This window comes from Hypomesus nipponensis, chromosome 18, assembly GCF_054491055.1.
Source record: "Hypomesus nipponensis isolate SF chromosome 18, ASM5449105v1, whole genome shotgun sequence".
Taxonomy (NCBI): domain Eukaryota; kingdom Metazoa; phylum Chordata; class Actinopteri; order Osmeriformes; family Osmeridae; genus Hypomesus; species Hypomesus nipponensis.
In genome coordinates this window covers 865528-890375 of record NC_140378.1, presented here as the reverse complement: position 1 = coordinate 890375, position 24848 = coordinate 865528, and the positions used below count along the sequence as shown (strand labels likewise).

At 42.7% G+C, this 24848-nt stretch overlaps 1 protein-coding gene across 6 annotated transcripts in view; it reads right to left on the bottom strand.

Moving 5' to 3' along the window:
- LOC146250800 (1,4-alpha-glucan-branching enzyme-like) overlaps positions 1 to 24848 on the bottom strand; it is a 140987-nt gene that overhangs the window by 21550 nt on the left and 94589 nt on the right. For 5 of the 6 annotated variants that reach the window (XM_084679453.1, XM_084679450.1, XM_084679455.1 and 2 more), the window contains 3 exons: positions 21978 to 22088; positions 21718 to 21889; positions 6671 to 6855 (listed from right to left, as the gene is read on the bottom strand). In XM_084679453.1, the coding sequence (XP_084535579.1) occupies positions 6671 to 6855; positions 21718 to 21889; positions 21978 to 22088 (468 nt within the window). The remainder of the gene's footprint in view (positions 1 to 6670; positions 6856 to 21717; positions 21890 to 21977; positions 22089 to 24848) is intronic. The other variant, XM_084679456.1, reaches the window with a different exon arrangement.

The window sequence follows — 24848 nt, the reverse complement described above, 5'->3', positions numbered from 1 at the left end:
TTTTTAAATAATTCAGCAATCTATTCAACTTTTTTCAATATCACTCATTATGTTTCATGAGTTTTTCAAACAATTTCTGAGATTTACATGGGTGTGTACGTGAAAGCCTAGAGTGCAGACTGAATCGCTCAGAGTGGAGGGGAGCTTCGGATGTCATTGAAAAAATATTTCTAGTTTGCCAGCATCTCCACAATTTTTGCTCTTCATGCTTCGTTTTTGGATCCATAGATAGCTAATTTTGAGCTGGTCATAGACAGTTGTCTATGGAATCCAACAGACTTACACATTTGTTCAGACCCCACGAAAGCGAGACAAAGTCTAACTCTCGCCCCAAAGAGTCCAATGCAAATCTGGTGACAAATTCGTTGAAACCAAAAATAACAAGATTTAAAAACTAGCCGGTAGAGTTGTATTTCTGACCGCACAGACATATAAAGGACATCTCTGGTTTCGGCAGTCTTGGGTGTCGGAAAATATCTTTATTTTTGGGATTGGACGTATAGTTTTGCGTCTAGTTTAACTTGTTAACTTGTTTTAGGTGTGGATTCTAGCAAAATTTCTGTTATTCTCTGCATATTCAGTCAACTCGTCTCATTAAAAGACTAAGAGCACCACAACACAACTACTACCACTACTGATACTGCTATATCTTATGCCACTACTACAACTACTAATTCTACAGATGCTGCAGATCTCTTTTACTAACTACTATGCTAATGGTACTGTTTTGTTCAACTACGCCACTGAGTGCGTTCACTTGACCATGAGAAACCCGATAGCCATTGTCGGTTTATGCCAATAATACGATTACTCCGTTTACATGTGTAATTAGTTATGCGAACACATCTGCATGATTCTTTTTATTAATCGTTGTATGCTCCACGGACAAAACTTGCACCATCATCCTTCTGCAACAAAGTCGCCATGTCGCTGTGTCTTCCTATATAGGCCCTACTGTTGTATGTTTCATTCAATCAACACATTGAATCCTACTAAGAAAGCCGAGTAAACGCACTCAATGATGTGCACTCACGTGCTGTGAAAAATAACACGTTAACGAGTTATGATTAAATTACAGGATTAATTCGTTATTTTTGTTTAACGCATTTAACGTAATATAACAACAATTCCACCTAATCTGCAACTTCTGGATGAGAAGTTCGTGTTCCAAAAAAACTAGATGGAACATCCAATAAAACCAAAGTGATATGCACACTCTGTGGGAAGACGTTATCGCTCTGGAAAGGGGCGTCTGCTAAATGACAAAGTTATCGTTTCACCGAAGCAATACCAGCCCTAAGTAACCTATACCACCTCAACGCGAAGTATGCGTTGGTCGGTGAGGGGAGTTCAAGTAGAATCCGCCAAACCACCCTCACTGAACAGCGTAGGGCCCTCACTAAGTCAGCCTGTGAACAAGGTGACTAGCACAGTTGCCAAATCTATTGCAAAAAGCTGTAGACCGATTGATATTGTTGAGAACGAGGGGTTCACCAAAGTTTTGCGAGTGGCAACGGGTGACTCGAGCATCAAGGTACCGCAAAATCAAAAACGCACACTAATGACAACAATTCGGAAAATCGGTAATATGTAATTAATCATTATTAATCCACAGAAACCTGTGATCAATTTGATTAAAAAAATGTATCATTTCACAGCCCTAATTTAAGCACTTAGCTTTGTTAGATGATGCAGTTACCACACTGCCTCTTTAGTGTGACTGACACATTTTTTAAATTAATTTCAGCTTGCAGGTATTTTCTCATTTCTGTATTTTCAGCCATTTAAAAAATAATTTCAGATTTCAGCATTCCAACGCATTGTCAGCGGGAAATGCCTCTTCTAGTCTTATTTGTTTTTGTATTGGGTAAAATTGGGTAAACACAACAATGGTTCGATATGAACCTTTGGGTCATGTGACCTGAAGGCAGCACAAGGGTTAACCTTGTTTTTATCTGAATATTTATTGGCTATTAATAAAGTACTTGAGTTCATCCTGCTGCATTTCCCCTTTTCTTAACAGTGCAAGTTACATTTCAAGTTTGGTATCCAACAAGAACCTCACACAGTTGTGTGACACATATTTTATACGAAGAGTGAAAAACGTAACAATAAGCTGAATGAAATGTATTCTTGAGCTGTAAGTAGGCCTATCAGAATAGAATGCTTGGAATAGTGGGAAACTTGATTTGAGTAGAAGAAGAATCAAAGATTACATTGCATCTCCGACTCAGCGTTCACATTCCATTCCAGCAGTTGTTAAACTGCTCGCTACATTACAAATATTGGCATGAGGATAATTTCAAACAGTAATCGATGTTTCGACTTCGGTGGCTGATCCATGATAGAAAGAGAGAAGGAGGTCCATTCAATTGCGCGTTTAAATGCTCGCAATGTACGGTATAGTGGGCGGAGAAAGGCACTGATTACCTGATGACATGCATGTTTCGTAAATACAACGTAAACTGAAGTAGGCCTATCTCAGCGTCGCAATCTGCGGGTTGGTCATGGCGCTAATAATGCTACGTTTGCGAATGTACGTACATGAGGCCCTGAATGTTTATGATGCATGTTTGTTTATACTTTTGAGGACAACAACGCAATCTTGTCAGACGCCTATAAAATGTTGATCATGTTGGGCTACTATAGACCAACTGCAGTCTAGCCTAACCCCTAACTTGCTTGATATCCTTTAGCCCAGTGGTTCTCAAACTTTTCACACCCCGTACCACCTCAGAAAATATTTGACTCTCCAAGTACCACCATTATGACCAACGTTAATATACAGTAGCGTATACCCTATTGGGCTCCAGACAAACTTTTTTTACTAGGAGCAGTAGCCCCTGACTGCAATTTTTTGGAGTGCACGCAGAAAATTAGGGGTACACCTTATATTGACCTGCAATGTAATTATTAATGTAGAGAGTGTGCTTGCGTCGGTTGCAGATGGGTCAGTTTTTTTTTTTACTGACATTTTTACAACTGATATACAGCGATGCACCACACAAACTTGAGTGTAAATACATTATTTAATGTGACATTACATACTGTACATGCAAGTCTAAGCTAAATGACTTAAATGTATGATGCAGCGCTTTTCGAACAGTCCTCCTATTCCATGACACGATAGGCTACTTGCTGATTATAACAGCGCAAATACAGGCAGGGATACAGTAGCTAACAACACTAGGCTAATGCTAAGTATTTAGCTCCTCGGCTCCATGAGAAGGGCTTGTGAGACTGCTCACCAAAAGAACGAAGGGAAACCCACTGGTTTGGCAGATTAAGACATGTTCATAGGAACCTTGCGAAAAATAGCCTAAACTTTCCAAGACTTTTAGCTAGGTTTATAGGTACCAAGCGAAAAATTGCCTCAACTTTCCAAGACTTTTAGCTACGGTACTAATGCTGAGGGCTCACTGATATCGCTGTACTAAGACGTCTTCTATGAGTCGTTGCTAACGTGTGCTGAGGTTATGCACAACCAATAAATTCCAAATTTGTAGGTCGCACCTGCGTAAGTGCTTGTAAACAATGCTTGCGCTGTCTCAAAACTGGTCGCAAAATGCAACCATTTGGTCGCAGTCTGAAGCCCTGCCCTATTGAGCTACACAGTTTGCGCAGTAATTGTGGATGTTTGCATGAGCCACTACCCGAGAACCGTCAGATAGTTGTGCGGGCCAACATTTATTTTTGTTTTGAAACAAAAATATTATAGGGAAAGCAAAACTTTTTAAAATTACATTTCAATTATATCATGGTTACGGTATTTAAATATTTCTAAGATTCCTCTGCGTACCACTAGAAGGGGTACACGTACCACCAGTGGTACGCGTACCATAGTTTGAGAACCACTGCTTTAGCCAATTGACCGTTCCCAAAACTCCTCCCTAGAACAGTCCTCGTCCAATCGTACCTTAGCAACAGCTACTAAGAGAAAAAGGTCCGTCAAGCTTTGACATCTGAAGCAACGTGTGCCTACGGGACGTGTCGATCACACACAAGGTATCCTGACAGATTAGAGGGAGGCTTGGTTTTCTTTCAATTTCCAAAGCCCAAGGCACAAGAGGAAAGGTGCCGGCGGTGGATTAAACAGTGTGGGAGACCCCACTCCTAACTTAATTTAGCGAACATCAACAAACACAAATATGTCTGCTCCAAGGTAGCTAACTAAGTTAAGCTGCTAGCGAACGATATCTAAGATATGTTAGTTGAGAGAACATCCCCAAACTGTTACGGTTAATGTCAACTAGTAATATTACCACTAGTAGTGCATAACTAGTCACTCCAACACATTTTTCAATGTGGAAATCAAAATGTTAATGTCTGTAAAATTGCAAGCTGAGCTAGCCAGCGAACGCCAGCAAGTTTCCAGGAGCTTAAAATACTATCAATGTTGAACAAAACGTCCCAACAGGCCATTATAAACTTATTTTATTTTAATATTCGTAGCATTTTGTGAGTGGGGGACCTACTCCTGAGTATCCAAACCCTGTTTGCTGTGAAGTGCCTGGCAAGACAAGGCGACTTGAGACCTATATGCTTTGGTTTTGATTTTTGTTGTTTCCCCTTCGTTGCTAATTTAAATATTTTGAATATATCCTTCCACTGCATATTGCAGTCCCGTCTGCCTGGATCTGGAGGATATCGCGGAGGTACTACTCCAAAAATCATCACTGACAGCTATAGCGCCGGGAATTGTGTCGGACCTAGCAACAGTTACTAAGGGGGCGGGGCACTGAGGAACGGTCAATTACATTTTGCTTAATGATTTAAGGGCTAGACAACAAACGCGCTCATGAAATAACCACCGACTAAGAACACGGAAATAAATGACAGACAAAAGCACGTTAATTTTCCGACCATGCCTATATGCTCTGTGCAACAAGCGCCATCTAGCAATCATTACATGTCAACAAGCAACGTCCCTGTCTGTAGACCCACGGGCCAATTTGACCCAACGGCCCTAATGGCTTGGCGCTTCTAGTGTTAAAAAGCATACATTTGTTGCTGCTCATTTACACTTCAAAATACTAAGAGTAAAGTGTAGAATGAAACGGGGTTCTCTTGTCATTTCCTTTTGTGCAAGAGAGAATGGTATGGCTATGTTGGAGCCTCACAGTTAAAGTTGTTGAAAACTGCCTTTTGCTTATCCACTCCAATCGTTTGGATATTGAATGGCATTGATTGCTCTACAGGATTTATGATCATCATTAAACAGGGAGTATACAGGAAGTTCCCATTGCCTGGAAACATAGCTAGCTACATGTTACCACCCTGGCCTTTGCCTGTGGAGTTTCTGCAGTTGTCATTTTAGGTAGCTACCCATCTCCCAAAAGTTAACGAGCTTCTAAACCAATGTTTAACTATAGATAATCGCGTGTGAAATTCGTGACATTTTTGACTGTGGCTAGCTAGTTACCCACCGTTAACTTCAATTTTCTCCACAAAAACTTAAATTATGCCTAAACAGTCAAATGGAACGTTCACGCAGATACAGGCAACGCAATTGGGACCAAGACAAACATTTTGACACCGACATTATCTATGTAGAGCAAAAACTGACAGATTTTTAAAGTTGGGAAAAGAATACATAATAACAATAATATATATTAGAGAATAGAGGTTGCGCCTTGCCAAAGCAAGCATACCCAACTATAACTAAAACAATAGTTGCCTTCGCAGCTTGGCCCCTAAAATAAAAAGTGATTTACCTATTGCTATGTAACTCGGTTTGCTGTCTCGGTTTGCAAACTAACTCCATCCTCTAAGATGAATGGCGACAGAGTATCAAACGAGAGAAAAGAACACCAGTGATGACAACAGCCCTTTTCTGAAAAAATCCAAGATTTGCAATGCATGCTGCACTTTTTCTTTATGTGACCCCATGCAGGCGCATACACTCTCTCCTCATTGGGAACAATTGTGGACATTATGTGGACACAGGCCCTAATCAAACCGGGTTTAACCAGGGATATTTCATTAGTATATCATGGCTGTTAGGGTTTGTAATGTTTTACTTTTTACAAGCCACAACAGAAACTTTGTGAAAGCTGGTGGTGATCCGATCAGCACCAAGTTATTCAGCAAACAATGCACAAGTGTCACATAAGCTACCGGTTTCAAAACAACAGATGATTACATGCTTCATCATGCTTTAACCTTGAGATCATTTTTTAATGGGTCATCGGTATGCATTCAGCCAACATACTGTTGCTGTACATGGGGTGTAGCAATTTTACTATGAATTTGATGACACAAATTGATAACAAAGTAGTCAAAATAACAGTGAACCTCCTTGACATTACCTCTTACTGTGAATCAAGGAAAATATTTAATGGACAGTCTCCATATGCATTTCTCCCATTACTTTCCCTAATACCAAACTGCAATGAAATGAACACAGGAATTCCTATAATCTCAACGTGTTCACCTTGATAGTCTAGCAAGTGAATCAAGACATTCCTAGAATCAGCCTTTGAATACAACATTTACAGCGCTTTTCTGTCAGGAAAAAAAGCTACAAAGCACATATTGGAGATTTTACTGGTAATCATGGTAATGTTCAGGAATGAAAGATGAAGCCAAATACAATGAGTGCACAGAGCTTTAGCCTACACTAAAATCATCTGTGTGCTGTGCTATCTGGGTTTGTGTGTGTGCGTGTTACCTGAGGAGCGGAAAGCCAGCCATATTTGTCCTCAGTGTGGTTCATGTCCCGGTCAAAGGCGTAGAGCTGAAAGTAACGTAGGTGGCCCATGTCCACCAGGTTATACTGCCTGCGAGCGTAGTGGTAGCTCTCACCGTTTCCCTCCCTAGGAAAATCCAGCCACTCTGGATGACCAAACTCATTCCCTGCAAGTCAGGAAGGTTAGACGATTAGCTGTCTGTTAGACGTTGCCACGATAACAACTAACAAATGGAATGTAAATGCCATAGTTAAAGACCATTTAGGAATGTATTATAATTTAGCACTGAAGTTGTTAAATGTTGAATACCACATATACACTATATTGCCAAAAGTATTTGCTCGTCTGCCTTCACAGGCATATGAATGTGAGTGACATTCCATTCTTAAACCATAGGATTTAATATGATGTCGGCCCACCCTTTCTAGCTGTAACAGCTTCAACTCTTCTAGGAAGGCTTTCCACAAGGTTTAGGAGTGTGTTTCATCCCAAAGGCAGGGCTCGACTGCCAATATGGCCCGATGGCCGATCGACTGGGGCCAGTAAAAAGTAGAGGCCGACTGATAAAGGATTTTTAAGGCCGATACCGATATAAATATTTGGTGATTTAAAAATCTGATATTCCGATAAAAATATAAACAAATATAGCTACAAGCAGCAATGTGGTGGCCAAGCAGTCAAATGACCCATAAAACACTTAAGAAATCCTCAGAACAGGGTTCCGAGGGCATGCAGCAAGTTTGGTGTGAATCCATCAAAGATTTTCTGAGATACGACCCAACTTCCTGTTTGCTGGCTTAATTGCACATTTTGACTCCCTGTACCAGGCAAACGGTTCTGAAAATAAAAAAAATCATGTGAAAATCTTTGTGAGGCTTGGTCTGAAGATACTCTCTGCCAAATTTGGTGAAGATTGGACAACATGTGTAGGAGGCGTAAAGAAAAAACGTTTTTCAATTAATTCAAAATGGCGGCCGGATCAATTCGGCTATTATCACAAGTTATCATGTATCACACACGGGATGTCCCAACATATCATGAGACAAAGGAATCCCTTCATAAAAGCAAACAAATCAACAGTTATTGGCCAAAACACATTTTTGCTTACTGCGGCCACGCCCAGTGATCACATGACACCAAATTAATTGGACAGCCTCAGAAGAGGGTTCCGAGTCATCATATTAAGTTTGGTGTTGATTTCTCAAAGATAAGCTGAGATATGACCCAACTTCCTGTTTGGTTGCTTTGTTGCCAATTTTGATTGGCTGTACCGGACAAACGGTTTTGAAAATCGAATATCCTTTGATAACTTCTGTGAGGGTTGGTCTGATGATAATGTGTGCCAATTCTGGGGAAGATTTGAAAAAAATAGAAGTAGTTGAAGCGAAAAAACGTGTTTCCTTAAAATTCAAAATGGTGGAAAATCTATATAACCGGAAATTGACGTCATAGGGTGTTTTGAACTCGTCTTGATCCAGGGAATCCAATGGTACCTCATTTTTGAAAATCGGTCATACGGTTCAAAAGTTACGTGTGTAAACACTAACATTAGTTATTTTTAGTTGACATTTAGTCATTTGTAGCAGACGTTCTTATCCAGTGCGACTTACAGTAAGTACAGGGCCAGTGGCAAGTAGGGTGAAGTGCTTTGCCCAAGGACAACGTCATTTGACCCGGCTGGGAATCAAATTGGCAACTTTCTGATTAATAGCCCGATTCCTTAACCACTCAGCTATCTGACTCCTGTTATTATTTCCTCACTAAAATAATATGATAATGCAGTTTAAAAATAAACTTGTTTGTTTTGTCACATCAGAACAGAGAAACATCAAAATATATTAAAGTTCTGATACATAAAATGTCTAAAAATACAAACTTAAGATATGAAACTTAAAGTCGTTTGAACAAAAACACAATAAATTAAAAAAAAAATATATATATATATATAATTTAAAACATTTATCGGCCTTTATAAATGCCGACACCGATAGTTTGAAAAATGCCCAATATCGCATTCGGCCCGCTGATAATATCGGCCCGCTGGGCTCTAGTAAAAAGTAAGGTTGGGACAGACTGAAAGTATTTTTATATCCAGGATGTGTTTGACAAATGGTTAAACATGTTAACAAAATAACAATTATAAGTCTTTGGTTTTGTTGTAATGATAAATTGGAGGGGGGGGGCAAGTAAAAATAGTGGGGCCACTGTTGATGCCACTGCCCAGTGGGGATTCTGTGCAGGCCAGTCAAGTTCTTCCACACCAAACTTGCTCATCCATTTCTTAATGGCCCTAGCTTTGTGCACCTGAATTTAATGATTTGGATAGCTGAGTGAATACTTTTGGCAATATAGTGTATATACAGTACAATTGAGTCTGAAACTCAAATTCTGTTTCCATTTCAAATGCACATTCACTTTTTGGAGGTGTAACCATTTCTACATTCAGCCTTAAGAGACATCAGTGTTTCCGCTATGTGAATTTTTCCATGGTGGCCCGCCACGGCAAAATTTCTGCTGCCACGGTATCAGAAATAAGGCTGTGCAAAATTTTAGGCCGTCTGTCAGCAGTGATTGTTAGAAAGCGTATCCAAGGATAGCATGGACATGCGCTTCACAGCACAGTTGAGATTGCGTGTGTGCTTCCTTGAGAACTGTAGAGCTAAGTCGTATAACTTATGTTGTCAGTTAATTTAAGGCTGTTATTGTATTAGTCTATAGTTCTTGCTAATTTAAATTAAGTTTACTGGTGATTTTCGTTGTTTGTAGGCTATTCTTCCCCTGCTAGCGAAATTGCACATGTTGATTCCATAGCGATTGCTGCCCTTGCTCATGTTTGTATTTTAGGTGCATTATTATGCTGAAGTACTTTTAATGAATAAATAGTGGGTTTGTTATTATTAGCTATAGAACGCTTAGCCTATCAAGATCCAATGAAGAAGACTGCGTACATGCTTCCGAGTGGCCCCTTAATAGATAGCCTAGGCTACAGACCATTTACAATAAGTTGTTACGTCAATTATTAATTGGCAGCATTTATGCCATTTAGAACATACTTTATGACTGTAAGGTGTCATTAACTTAGCCTAACTTAATTTCTTTAGGGGAAATAGGACACAAATATGTGCAATATTACATTAAACTACATATTACATAAGATATTAGACTTTTACTAGCCTGACGTTGTCATACTCATAATTCTAGTCAGAATATGAGTCTGAAAACTCTCCGTTGGGCTGTGACTATGGGGCGTGTTTCAACCGAACTCGTAAAACAAATGCCTCTTCGCTCAATTGGATAGACCTACAACCAATCAGAGCAACGTAATATGTTGTTTGTTGAAAACAAATTCAACCTAAGGGCTCTTTCTTGACGTTGTTGATTACGTTACTGTTGATCATCTGTCCATCATTGTTTAAGCCCGCCCTGGCAATTTCATTGGTCCGCCCAGATCCTGGTTTTATGTAGTTGTTCCCAATACGAGACCCTCCAGACCCAACTTCCCTACCAAATTATTTTGTGGGCGGGGCGAAGTTGGGCTGGCAGCCAGGCTAGACTTTTACATGAACCAGCTCCGAAATATAGGGTGAGCACTTTGTTTCGGCCGGGGGGGGGGGGGGGGGGGGGGGGGGTGTACAGACCTGCCCCCACTGCTAAAAAAAATCCTAGAGGAAACACTGGACATACAAGACTGCTTCGAGACACATCAGTGACTTGCGCTCTGCAGACTGATTATAAAAGCTACAAATGATGGCCATGGAATTACATAAGACTTTCCAACAAATAATAAAAAACATTTTTGTGCATTTTTGCAAAGATTTGCCAGAATCAAGACCGTGTTTAGGTGTGAGAGAATTAACATAGGGGTTTTAACTAAAAGAAGAGTGTTTAGTTAGTTATATTATTTTTCCTTAATTGAGGCATAGCCTCATATTCAGAAAGTGGGAGCTTCTTCTGATGATAAATCCACTGAATGACCCCTTGACCCACTAAATTACACTACAGAATAATAACATTGACAGAATTAATATTTTAGCATTGCAAACAGCTATGCTCTTTCTGTCCTCTCACATGCACTGTGTTTACTACTGGCCGTAGATAAACAGAAGCTGTTCTTGCTCAGCACAAGCTAAATTCTGAAGTACTTTATCCACTGGCATGTGCTTTGAAGTAGCACATTTTCTTTGCTTAACTATCATTCCCTACGACCAGGGGTGAAAATATACAATAAGCAGCCACACAAACGATTAGTTTCTCCTCCACCCTGAAACCTAGAAATGTTTACCATGGTTGCCACGTTACGACAAACAAGAAAACACTCCGATTGGCCATCGCTAGCGAAAATGGAAAACATGTTGTCGCTCGCATTGCGTCGCTGCAGTGTGAACGCACCGTTTCCATTCATTTTCTATGGAGCCAGATAACGGTGTCATCGCACTTTACTGCATTGACTATCAAAGGGGCGCTCACACGTTTGTCGTTGCATTTTATTCTTAACCAGTCGTTGTCTTGGGGCCCCAAGCCAGCTCGGCGCCCCAAGCAATTGCTTGTTTTGCTTGCCTTGTCGCAACGGGCCTGTGCGTGTGTCGTAATTTCTTTCCGGTACGGCGTACCGGGAAGTAATTTCTTACCGGTACGGCGTACCGGCCAATACCGGCTTACTTTCACCCCTGCCTACGACCTACACTTGAAATGTTTGAGGAGGAATCTTCTTTTTGGCAGAGATTATGGTGTTTTTAATTGGATATGATAATAAGTCTACCATTTAGCGAGCAACATAGCAGCTTGGCCCTTCTCTCATATAGCTGGCGTTAAACTGAGCAATTTTCATTCAGTGCTGCTTGAACTGTGAATCTTTCTTTCAGTTTTTACCATGACGTATTGTTTTAAATCACAACCAGTCTTTTTGAGCTCAAGGTAACTTAATCATTCGATATAATTTCTCCAGATCAAAATCACCTAATGTGTTGTGCTTGCCTTTGGCAAGGTACAACCTATAATCTCTCTCAAATATATGTATTTATTATTATTGGCTGTGCTTGCCTTTGGCAAGGCGCAACCTATATACTTCTCTAAAATATATTGTTCGTTTTATTATTATTATAATGGAATTGGAATTGTTAGTTTTTTTTTATTGTTTTAATACTTAGGACTAGGAGTCTATGGTAGCCCATAGAACCGATTGGTGAAAAGTTTTGAATTTTGGCACGCTGATTGGGAACGGTCTCCTGATTATTGTCAACAAGTTTCATGTTGACCACTGACGCACTATAACTGTAACTTCAATTTTGATGAAAAAATTGTTTTTTGTAAAAGTTAAGGTCTGCTTTATCATGTGGCAAAATATCTTGAATTAACTCTTCTGTTTTTTGGAGAAAATATGGTGTTGTCTTCACCATAACTTCCAAATGTTGCTTTGGCTTTAGAGAAGCCAATGCAGAATGCCGTAACATCAGTTACGGTGGTATACTTTGATCTATGGTAAGTGGTCATGCCAAGGCAAAATACAATAACTTCCGTTTCAACGCTAACTTAGTTGTTTATCACGATACAAACTGTATATTATAAGCCTATGTAACATAAAGGTGGTTGACTGTCACAAGACTTGTGTTTTTGATTGAACAGGATACTCACGAAGGACTCGTGTTTGGGATGTTTTGTGTGAACGCCAGCTAGTAGGCTAGGCTAATGCTAGATTTTTTGTTGTTGCTAGCTTACCTATTAGTTAAAGTGAAAGCGTAACTCAATTTGAAAGTTTTTGAGTTCCGCAAAACAAAGGCAAAGAACTGTAAATTCAAAATAGGGGTCAAAAGTGCAGTTTAATATCAATATTTTTGAATGTAGATAAATGTAATCACTAAAACATCAAACCACTAGATTTCCAGTGCCCTACCTAAAATACATTTGGCAGGACAACTACAAAAACTTTGAAGTCATTTTTCTTAGTTCTATCAGAGAATGTTTAATATAGGGAGAACTTCCACTCTCGAGAAGCTTCCGGGTTCTGAACTGGTTGCAGTTCCACTCAAGTTCCATATGAAGGGGCCAACGGTTGAGTGCAGAATTAATGGAGGTCTATGGAGCTATACCCCTCAAAATCAATTTTTCCTCAAGATATAATTTTTTGTCTAGTAATTTAAATTCTGAATTCGAAAGGGGAGGCAAAAAAATAGACACCGCTGGGTGCTAGATTTTTTTAAAGTCAACTTTCTGTTCTAAAAAGCCTTTGAAAATGTCATTGACGTCAAATACATTGTTCGACCAGAGCTCCTGCTTGATGGCAAGCTCTGGTTACTTCCACTTTTCTCTAGAGGCATCGACAACACAGCTGACAGTTTATGCTCTCCCTGTCAATACACATTTGTGTTATGTTTACGGCCATAACTTTTGAATCGTAAGACCGCTTTTCTTAATTGAGGTATCATTGGATTCCTAAGATGCAGACGATTCGACTGAACCCTGGGACGTCATTGTCATCATGATGGTTTTTCCGTCATTTGTATTTTATGAAAAGCCAACTTTTTCGAACTCCCAGGCGGTTCCTCCGATTTTCATGAAAATCGTAACAGATCATCTTGAGACCATGCCAACGAAAAATCTTTAGAATTTTATCGATAAGTCAAACCGTTAACAAATAACGCGAGAACAATTTTAACAAAGAGCACGGCAAAGCAGACGTGAGGCCTTGACTCTGCGATGGTTTACCGTATGGAGACGAAACTTTGGAAATGTTAACACAAGCATGTCATCTAATCATCTTCCTCCCACAATCACCTTGATATGTCAAAATATGACTGAATCGCAGCTGTTTATACTTGGGTCAAATCTGACAACGCTCGCCACGGGAGAAACGGCTTTGTTTCTTTTATAAAGTAACCAAACACAGCATTGCCCAGCAGTGAGAATAGCTCACTGGGATAAGACAGGCTCTTTTGAAACAAGTTCGTAGGATCAAATCCAGCCACAGTCATCAAGCAAGTCTTGATACAGGGCTCCAGACTAACTTTTTTTTACTAAGAGCACAGTAGCCCCTGACTGAAAATTTTAGGAGCGCAAGCAGAACATTTAGGAGCACACCTTATATTGATCTGCAATGCATTTATTAATGTAACGAGAGAGGATACAATTTAGTGGCAATGGCTTAGACCCTTTTTAGGAGTGCTCAAGCACCCCTAAATTTAATCTCAGCACCCCTAAAAATAATATATTTTTTAAATATATTGTTTATTATCATTTGATGCTGGTAGTTCATGAAGAAAGGGAAATCCTTAGTGTTTTCATTCAATATTTTGGATAATAACACAAATGTATCAATTGTTATCCAGTGAAATTAGGGATTTATATAAGCAAGGGGTTTACGTTTAGCACTTTTACAAGGCACTGTATTCATGTCACATTCTCATTGGGGGCTGGGCCCCCCTAAAGGTCTGATCCTAGAATCGCCCCCTGGGACAATTTCTGGGGAAATTGTGGGGTGTGCCTGCGTTGGTTGCAGATGGGTCTGTTTTTTTCTGTCATTTTTGATATACAGCAACACACCATATAAGCTTGAGTTTAAATACATTATTTAATGTGACATTACGTAGCCTACTGTACATGCAAAGTCTTAGTTAATGACTTAAATGTATGATGCACTTTTCAATCAGTCCTCCGACACCACAACACGATACTTGCTGAGTATAACACCGCAACAGCTCAAACATAGGCAGGGATACAGTAGCAACGCTAGTGCTAAATAAGTGTTTAGCTGCCAGGCTCCATGACGCCGGGTAAGAAAGGCTTGTGAAACTGTTCACCAAAAGAACGAAGGGGAACCCACTTGTCTGGCAGATTACGACGTTCGTAGGAGGAACCTAGCGAAAAATAGCCTAAACTTTCCAAGACTTTTAGCTAGGTTTATAGGTACCTAGTGAAAAACAGCCTCAACTTTCCTAGACTTTTAGCTACGGTACTAATACAGAAGGGACACTGATATCGCTGTCTGACTAGAACGTCGTATCTATGCGCCGTTGCTAACGTGTGCTGACATTGTGCACACCTAATTAATTCAACATTTGTAGGTCGCACTTGCGCGAGTGTTTGTAAAAAATGCTCGCACTGTCTCAAAAACTGGTCGCAAAATGCGACCATTTGGTCGCAGTCTGGAGCCCTGTGATACCAGATTATCTGTTACAGGTACACCACAGTAGCTGTCTAGCAGTATACTCATAATGGTAACGCCAATGTTTCTTTCTCAGGGGATTTATACTCAGTCAGATTTATTGTTCTTTGTGGATATAACGCTGCTAGCCAGCGCATCAGATTTCTTTGACCCAAAATCACAAGATTGGACTTCTTTGCGGCACACTAAGTGTGCAACAAAATATTACGCTTTCCCACGTCGGCCATTTTGGACTTCGACCATTTAGAATTTTGTCTCAAAATGACATTTACTGAACGCATCGGCTTATTGTTACAAAAGTCGGTATACGTCTTTTGCGCAATGCCATGAAGGTAATCAAAAGTTTTGGGGTAGCGCACCCGCTTTGCCCAAAAGTATAATGCGTTTTAAAAAAAGAGAATATTTTTTATTAAAAGTTTTGTTTTGCTTATTTAGCACTGAATTTCCATATCAAATGCTGCTTGGCCCCTTCATTGCTGCTTGCAGCTATATTTATTCTTATCATCATAATTTTTCTCATGCTAACAAGTTCCTAAATGTGTGCACTACATGAACAGTGTTATTGTCAAAATGTGTGTCTTGATCCAGAAAGTATTGCGTGTATCTTCGCAAAGGTTACGTTTAACGGTTTAGGCATAATTTAAGTTTTGGTGGCGAAGACATCCAAACAACATCATATTTATGCGCACGTTCATTACAAGGCCTGTACATAAATACCAGTATTATATTATAATAGGTTAGGACCATTTTCACACCGGATTTCCCAAATTCTTTGTTTTGAAGTCTTCCATACAAATCACCCCCCCCCCCCCCAAAAAAAAAGACTTAATAATAAATTCCCCCCCTCCGTGAGTCACCACCTTACCGCGGTGGAGGGGTTTGCGTGTCCTAGTGATCCTGGAAGCTATGTTGTCGGGGGATTTATGCCCCTGGTAGGGTCTCCCAAGGCAAACAGGTTCCAGGTGAAAGACCAGACAAAGCGTGGCTCAAAAAAAACCAACCATGAAGAAACACAACAATGGTTCCCAGTTGCCCCTGCCCGGAAGCGGGTCACCGGGGCCCCCCCCTGGAGCCAGGCCCGGGGGTGGGGCTCGATGGCGAGCGCCTGGTGGCCGGGCCTTTTCCCATGGGGCCCGGTCGGGCACAGCCCGAAGAGACAACGTGGGACCCTCTTCCAGTGGGCTCACCATCCGCAGGAGGGGTCATGGGGGTCGGGTGCAGTGTGAGACGGGCGGCGGCCGAAGGCGGGGGCCTTGGCGGTCCGATCCTCGGCTGCAGAAGCTAGCTTTAGGGACGTGGAACGTCACCTCGCTGGCGGGAAAGGAGCCTGAGCTGGTGCGCGAGGTAGAGAGTTTCCGGCTAGATATAGTCGGCCTCGCCTCGACGCACAGCACGGGCTCCGGAACCAGTCTCCTTGAGAGGGGCTGGACTCTCTTCCACTCTGGAGTTGCCCTTGGTGAGAGGCGTCGAGCTGGGGTGGGAATACTTGTTTCCCCTCGGTTCGGTGCCTGTACATTGGGGTTCACCCCGGTGGATGAGAGGGTAGCCTCCCTCCGCCTTCGGGTGGGGGGACGGGTCCTCACTGTCGTTTGTGCTTATGCACCAAACGGCAGCTCAGAGTACCCACCCTTTTTGGAGTCTCTGGAGGGGGTGCTGGAAAGCGCTCCTCCCGGGGATTCCCTCGTCCTCCTGGGGGACTTCAATGCTCATGTGGGCAATGACAGTGAGACCTGGAGGGGCGTGATTGGGAGGAACGGCCCCCCCGATCTGAACCCGAGTGGTGTTCTGTTGTTGGACTTCTGTGCTAAACACGGCTTGTCCATAACGAACACCATGTTCAAGCATAAGGGTGTCCATATGTGCACCTGGCACCAGGACACCCGAGGTCTCAGTTCGATGATCGACTTCGTAGTCGTGTCGTCGGACTTGAGGCTGCATGTCTTGGACACCCGGGTGAGGAGAGAGGCGGAGCTGTCAACTGATCACCACCTGGTGGTGAGTTGGCTCCGATGGTGGGGGAGGACGCCGGTCAGGCCTGGCAGGCCCAAACGTAATGTGAGGGTCTGCTGGGAACGGCTGGCGGAACCCTCTGTCAGAAGGAGCTTCAACTCCCACCTCCGGGAGAGCTTCGATCATGTCTCGGGGGGGGCCGGGGACATTGAGTCCGAATGGGCCATGTTCCGGGCCTCCATTGTTGAAGCGGCTGACCGGAGCTGCGGCCGCAAGGCGGTCGGTGCATGTCGCGGCGGTAACCCTCGGACCCGGTGGCGGACTCCGGAGGTGAGGGATGCCGTCAAGCTGAAGAAGGAGGCCTATCGGGCTTTATTGGCTGGTAGGACTCCTGAGGCAGCTGATGTGTACCGGCAGGCCAAGCGGAACGCGGCTCTGGCGGTCGCGGAGGCAAAAACCCGGGCATGGGAGGAGTTCGGCGAGGCCATGGAGAATGACTTCCGAACGGCTTCAAAAAGGTTCTGGACCACCATCCGGCGACTCAGGAGGGGGAAGCAGTGCTCTGTCAACACTGTATACGGTAGGGACGGTGCGCTGCTGACTTCGACGGGGGACGTCCTGGATCGGTGGAAGGAATACTTTGAAGACCTCCTTAATTCCACCAACACGCTTTCCGACGTGGAGGCAGAGTCTGGGGACATCGGGGGGGGCCCTTCTATCTCTGGGGCCGAGGTCGCCGAGGTGGTTGAAAAGCTCCGCGGTGGCAGGGCCCCTGGGGTGGACGAGGTCCGCCCGGAGTTCCTTAAGGCTCTGGATGTTGTAGGGCTGTCTTGGTTGACAGGACTCTGCAACATCGCGTGGACATCGGGGACAGTGCCTCTGGAATGGCAGACCGGGGTGGTGGTTCCCCTCTTTAAAAAGGGGGACCGGAGGGTGTGCTCCAACTTTAGGGGGATCACACTCCTCAGCCTCCCTGGGAAGGTCTATTCAGGGGTCCTGGAGAGGAGGGTCCGCCGGATTGTCGAACCTCGGATTCAGGAGGAGCAATGTGGTTTTTGTCCTGGCCGTGGAACAGTGGACCAGCTCTATACCCTCCGCGGAGTCCTGGAGGGTACATGGGAGTTCGCCCAACCAGTCTACACATGTTTTGTGGATTTGGAAAAGGCGTTCGACCGTGTCCCTCGGGGGCTCATGTGGGGGGTGCTCCGAGAGTACGGGGTACCGGATTCCCTGATCGGGGCTGTCCGGTCCCTGTACGACCGGTGCCAGAGTTTGGTCCGCATTGCCGGTAGTAAGTCGAACTTGTTTCCGGTGAGGGTTGGACTCCGCCAGGGCTGCCCTATGTCACCGATTCTGTTCATTACCTATATGGACAGGATTTCTAGGCGCAGCCAGGGTGTTGAGGGGGTCCGGTTTGGTGACCTCAGGATCGGGTCGCTGCTTTTTGCAGATGATGTGGTCCTGTTGGCTTCATCGGGCCGTGACCTTCAGCTCTCACTGGAGCGGTTCGCAACCGAATGTGAAGCGGCTGGGATGCGAATCAGCACCTCCAAATCTGAGGCCATGGTTATCGACCGGAAAAGGGTGGAGTGCCATCTCCGGGTCGGGGAGGAGATCCTGAACCAAGTGGAGGAGTTCAAGTATCTCGGGGTCTTGTTCACGAGTGAGGGAAGAATGGAGCGCGAGGTCGACAGGCGGATCGGTGCGGCGTCCGCAGTGATGCGGGCTCTGCATCGGTCCGTCGTGGTGAAGAAGGAGCTGAGTCGAAAGGCGAAGCTCTCTATTTACCAGTCGATCTACGATCCTACCCTCACCTATGGTCACGAACTATGGGTAGTGGCCGAAAGAACGAGATCGCGAATACAAGCGGCCGAAATGAGCTTTCTCCGCAGGGTGTCCGGGCTCTCCCTTAGAGATAGGGTGAGAAGCTCGGTCATCCGGGAGGGGCTCAGAGTAGAACCGCTGCTCCTCCGCGTCGAGAGGAGCCAGCTGAGGTGGCTCGGGCATCTGATTAGGATGCCTCCTGGACGCCTCCCTGGTGAGGTGGTCCGGGCACGTCCCACTGGGAAAAGGCCCCGGGGAAGACCCAGGACACGCTGGAGGGACTATGTCACTCGGCTGGCCTGGGAACGCCTCGGGGTCCCCCAGGAAGAGGTGGTGGAAGTGGCCGGGGAGAGGGAAGCCTGGGCCTCCCTGCTTAGGTCGTTGCCCCCGCGACCCGATCCCCGGACAAGCGGAAGATGACGAGACGAGACGAGAATAAATTTCAAAGATAATTCTCCCGTTTTCAGCTAAACTTAAAATCATCGGATTGGTTGGGTTAGCAACATTAACATGACTCGGGAAGCTTGGGTCAGATTATGGGCTTGATGCCACAAAAACGATGCCAGGATAGAAATGTGCATAGCAACGAGCAAACTAGTAGAGAAGTGTCCATTCCAAACATTAAATAAAAGCGCATTAAAGTATTCATTTAACAAATCATTCAATACAATTGGATGTTTTTGACCCCTGGTGGAATGAAGCAAAGGTTCAAGTTGCAAAATCTCGGAAAACAACACTGTGCAGGGCTCTAGACTGCGACCAATTTGGTCGCATATGCGACCAAAATTTGTGCGGGTGCGACAAAAAATTTTCCTAGGTTGCACCGGTGCACCGAACCTCCGCTGCCTCTCCAGGAACGAAGCGTTTGTTTCTTCTTTGACGGAACTCACACCTATGGTTGGATCATATCGTGGTCTAAACTAATCAGAGATGGGGCGGGTCTTTGCCTCTGGCTGTGGTCCAGATATTCCTGTAGGCCTACACTGCCTCGTGCTGCGTGATTGAAATTACGACCTGAGCACCAGAGAATCAGTTATGGCAGACCTGGGCATTGTACGGCCCGCGGGCCACAACCGTCCCACAGGCTGTCCCAATCCGGCCCGCGTGAGGTAAATCAAAATGAAAAATAAATAAATGTGTTAAGCTGTAGTAAAAATGTAGTCCTGAAAGACTAGTGATCAGGCAATTTACAAATGTGCGCTTGCACAACCTCACAGACAGGAGAGTTAGCTGTTGGTTAGCCCTCGAAAATGAAAAAGAAAGGTTGATACAGAATGTAGCTAGAGTTTTTATCAAGACATGGACTTCTAAATATCTGTTTACTGAGGTCAAAGTCAAAGTTGTTTTCTTAGTTTTGGAGAACAGGTCACTGTGTTGAAGGATTATAATTTGAATCGGCACTAAGGGACTATAGAAAAACGCGGACATAATAAGAACTTGACTGATTCAGTGGGCGTGGGCTGATGGTTAATGGTTTTCTAGTTAAATTGCAGACCCGGATCATCACCTGTAAGCTGTCATTCGCATATCCACCTCAGACATTCAGCCAGATTTCGATGCCCTTGTTCAAGCCCACTGGATTCCTCTCACAGAACAAAATTAACTGGGGAAAAAAAGTATTGCTTTTTGTATAGAGCTGATCAATTGCATATCTTTAACATACTGTAAAACAACTTTTCAGTGTTTGTGAAGATTAACTAGTTACAAATAAAATGAAACACTGATGTAATGATTATTTTAGTTTTTACTGTTACTTTGATAGTCTTTTCCTAGTTGACCAACATGTAAAATATTTATATAAATATTTACAGAATATCCTTATTCTTCTGATAAGCAGTAGCAGCTAATCAAATCATATACTTTACTGCTTTTTACAATGGAGGAAAATGAATAGTGAGCAGAATTAAGCTCAAGTTATTGTTGATAAACACACCTCCAACACATTAAGTTTCTCATGTGGCACCTTGTCAAAATTAATTGCCCACCCCTGAGTTACGGAGCTGGGCCATGGAGCTAACCCATGGAGCTGGGATTTTGATGCTAGGGAGAGTGTGGCAAGCTGGTTTAGCCAAGGACAAAGGGCAAGAAAGCCAAATTACAGGTGCGACAGCAAGGGGGGACCCGCTATAAGACTTTGAGCCATTAAATGTTAGGTCAGTAGCACTTTCTATTTTGAAATGTTTGATTTTGTTTGCAATGTTTTAGTTTCGCAGCTCAGTGAAGTACTGATCACAAGATTTGTATTTTTATATACAATTTCATTTTGTGCTTCAAATAAAACCAATATTTACCTACACCTTTCTCTTTTTTAAGATCATTTACATAATATATATGAATGTATATGGAGCATGATAAAAAGCGTGATTGAGATTGTGGCGACACAAGGAAAAATGTTTGTGCACCTACATTTTGTGCTGATGCACCTAAATAAAAAGTTAGGCGCACCAGTGCAACCAAGGGAAAAAGTTAGTCTGGAGCCCTGCTGTGAGTTGGTCTTGGTATTCCGTACAAATTCGTAATTTTTTCACATATACTAGTGGTCCAAGTCAATCAAAGCTTAGAAAGTTAGCCAGCATTTTCTGGCAACTTTGATTCTATGACATGAGTTAGATGGCCTATTCTGTACAGAACACTGTGAATCTACAGTATGGCAATGTTTGCATTGTGCTTTACACTGGGCGACTATGTAACAACATGTAACTTCTGTCCAGGTTGATTTGCTGACAGCAGTATCTGCATCAGTTCATTAACCTTAGCAGCAGGTGCAATCTTCAGTTAAAAGTTAGTAAGACTAGTATAATTTCTGAAAAGACTGAGGACCAGTTCACCCATTTTATTTCTAATAGTTTTTGCCTTTGTATCAAAGTATGTTGCAGATTTGGGGATATTATTAAACTTCAACTCTTTAAAAACTAAGGGTCTTTCACATGACCTTTCCAAAATGCTAACACAGGCTTTGCATGACCCATTGCATATTGTGGAAAACAATTATACTTATATAAATAAACAACATACATTCAGGAGTTAATAACAAAGCGCTATCAGTAGGAACAAACCGTACAGTAGAGTCTGCTGACCAATAACATGTTGACATACCCATGAAGTTGAGGTAACCCTCTCCTCCCAGACCATGTGTAAGGAGTCGGATCATCTTATGGAGCTGCAGTCCTCGGTCAATGACAGGAGTCATGGGACTTAGTGAGCTCATGTTGGTGTACATCTCCTTATCCATCAGCCAGAAAGCCAGCGTCTTGTCCCCAACCAAAGCCTAATTTACACGGGCAAGAACAAATACTTCAGAACTTGTCAGATTCAGCAATTGGATTCAGTTGAGGCATGTGTTGGGAAAGGGCAACCTGGTCATGGCTCTCGGCATAAGCAATACACTTCTCTCCGTAACGCCTGTTGGTCAGAGTGTAGACGATATTTCCCATGTTCCAGTCTTCATCCATATATTCCTTCAGGATCTATGCATTGAGCAGGAAGATGTTTTTAAGTAAATTAAAGTTTCCGTCAAAATGTTTTATAAAGGAGCTGAGCATTTATCAACCTGCTGTCAGGTCTGCTGTGGTCACATTCAGAGCCTGTTAAAAAAGAAAAACACTGCTTACTGAAACTACAGAAAATATAATACAGGGTTCGTACACAGGGGCGGATCTAGAGATTTTCATTCGGGGTGGCAGAAGGAAGTTGTTGGGTGCCCTCCTGGAGGTGAATCCAAACCCAAAGTAGGGGGGTACAGTACTCCCTAAGGTAAATGATTAGGCTATAACCTGGAGGAGTTACTCTCGTTATTCTACTCATCCTGCCTAACCATTTTGGACTCTATTGCTCTTCTGAAGTTGAAACGCGCTAAAACAATGAAATCCTACCCTTGGCTGGATGATAATTCCCAATCTCTGAGGCGGGCCTGTCGTATTGCTGAGAGGAGATGGAAGACGGACCGACTTACTGTCTCTTATGAGATTTTTTATGACTGTAAGGAGCTTTCAGAGTGCATCTTAGATTGGGTAGATTAAGGTACCTCTCAGATTTAATTATTACATACTCTAATAAAAGATTTAAGATTTTATTTGCTACGTTTAATTCTGCAATTAATCCGAGCTGTCATTATAAAGTAGCTCCTTCTGGTGAAATCTGTGACAAATTCAGGTATTATTTTCTAGACAAATTAAAACCATTCGCTCTTCTCTTGATAAATCCCCTGTGGTTAATGTTCTGCTTTGGTAGCTGTTTCTAATGTTCTTTCTAGTTTCCAACATGTTTCCCTTCCTGTTCTTAGTGACATGGTTAGTGGTATGAGACTGTCCTCCTGTCCTCATGATATTGTCCCAGCGATTATTCTGAAATCGTCTTTTACATCACTCGGACTTAGTATCCAGAATAAATTTGTCCCTGGATCATGGTGTTGTCCCAGCTTGTTTTAAACATGCTGCTGTTCAACCTCTACTTAAGAAACCAAATTTAGATCAAGCAAGCCTGAACAATTACCAACCTGTGTCTAGACTGCCTTTTATGTCTAAATTATTAGAGAAAGTTCTGTTATCTCAGCTACTTCCATTTTTAAGGTTATCAGACATTTTTGAACCTCTGCAATCAGGGTTTTCAGCTCACCATAGGACTGAATCAGCATTATTGAAAGTGTTTAATGACTTATTGTCTATTGTTGATTCTGGGAATAATGCTGTTTTGATTCTATTGGATCTCACTGCTGCCTTTGATACGGTGGATCATGACATCCTCATCGTGAGGTTGGAACACTGGGCTGTGGTAAGGGGGACTGCACTACAGTGGTTCAGATCATATCTCACTGACACAGCCTTTTCAGTCACTATAGATAGCTTTTCTTCTTCCGTTGCCTCTGGGGTTCCACAGGGGTCAATTCTGTAGCAGATTCTTTTTAATCTGTATATGCTTCTTCTGGGAGATATCATTAGGAAACACAACATCTCGTTTCATTTTTATGCTGATGACACAGAACTTTATCTGCCTTTGAAATCCAATGATTCTGTTCAACCTCTCTAAAGGCCGTAATATGCTACTCCGACTCCGTTTACGGATGGCGGGGAGACGGATACGGACGGAACAGTTACTGACAACTAGGGCTGGGCGGTATGACGGTATATACCACGCCACAGTAGAAATGTGTCTACCGGGAGAGATTTAGCTATACCGTTTCAACCGCGGTATACTCTTATACTATATGTTTGTATTACACGTGTCAATTAAATGTCTGGTTGTTGTATTGTATATAAGCCATCATATAAATCGCATTCTAGCGATATTTAGAATTGTAGTTGAACTTTTATTTTATTTACTATTTTCGTTTGACCTTGAAGCACATTTGTGTTGGTCTGACGGAATTGTCAATGTACAGTGTATTTTGTCTAAGCGGACCACATTCATGCCGATGCTAATTAATTGCATATTTGAGGACCCATTCTGCAGGTAACCAATTTGATTTGTTGTTCAAGTTGTCTCATGCTGTAAAATTATTGTTGTAAAATTACACTGGTGGCGTTGCTAGCATTCTTGATCTAGGATGACTAGTGAAGGCTAACTCATACTGAGAGTGAGGTCATGCCAGGAAATATCAAACTGAGGCTTTAACGTATTGACCAAGCTTTAACGAGGTTGATACTCCGAAACCCAAGTTATATGGATAGTAAAACTCAGACTGATCGCTTTCGCTCATTTTGAAATTTCCGTCGGAGGGCATTAAGGATCCGCATTGAGCTGCGAGTAGGTCACCACGCAGATGGCATGACTGCGCATCAGCCAATCTTAACACTCGTACTCGTAACTTTTTGGAGTCTTTTGTTTTTAACTCAAGTGTTGTCTCATGTGAGGCAGTTGTTTTTGTTTGCAATAAATAATCGTGTGCGATGAAGTACGGTATGGTTATTTTGTACCATTTCTTAATTGAATTTACAGAACAATTACTATACCGTGATATATACCGTAACCGTGATTTAAAATTACTCATACCGTGATAGAAGATTTTGGCCATATCGCCCACCCCTACTGACAACTAAGTATAGCTTCATGGCACTTCTTGCATGGGTGAGGGTTATGATCAGTGCTTGGCGCTTCTAATGATTGACACAAAAACAATCACACCATGAAGGCGTGAATAGTTCTAGAATCTTTCAAGTGGGATTTCTCAGCTAGAGCATTCCAGGTTTAACAAAATTCAGATACACGTATCTTTTCAACTATTTTCATAT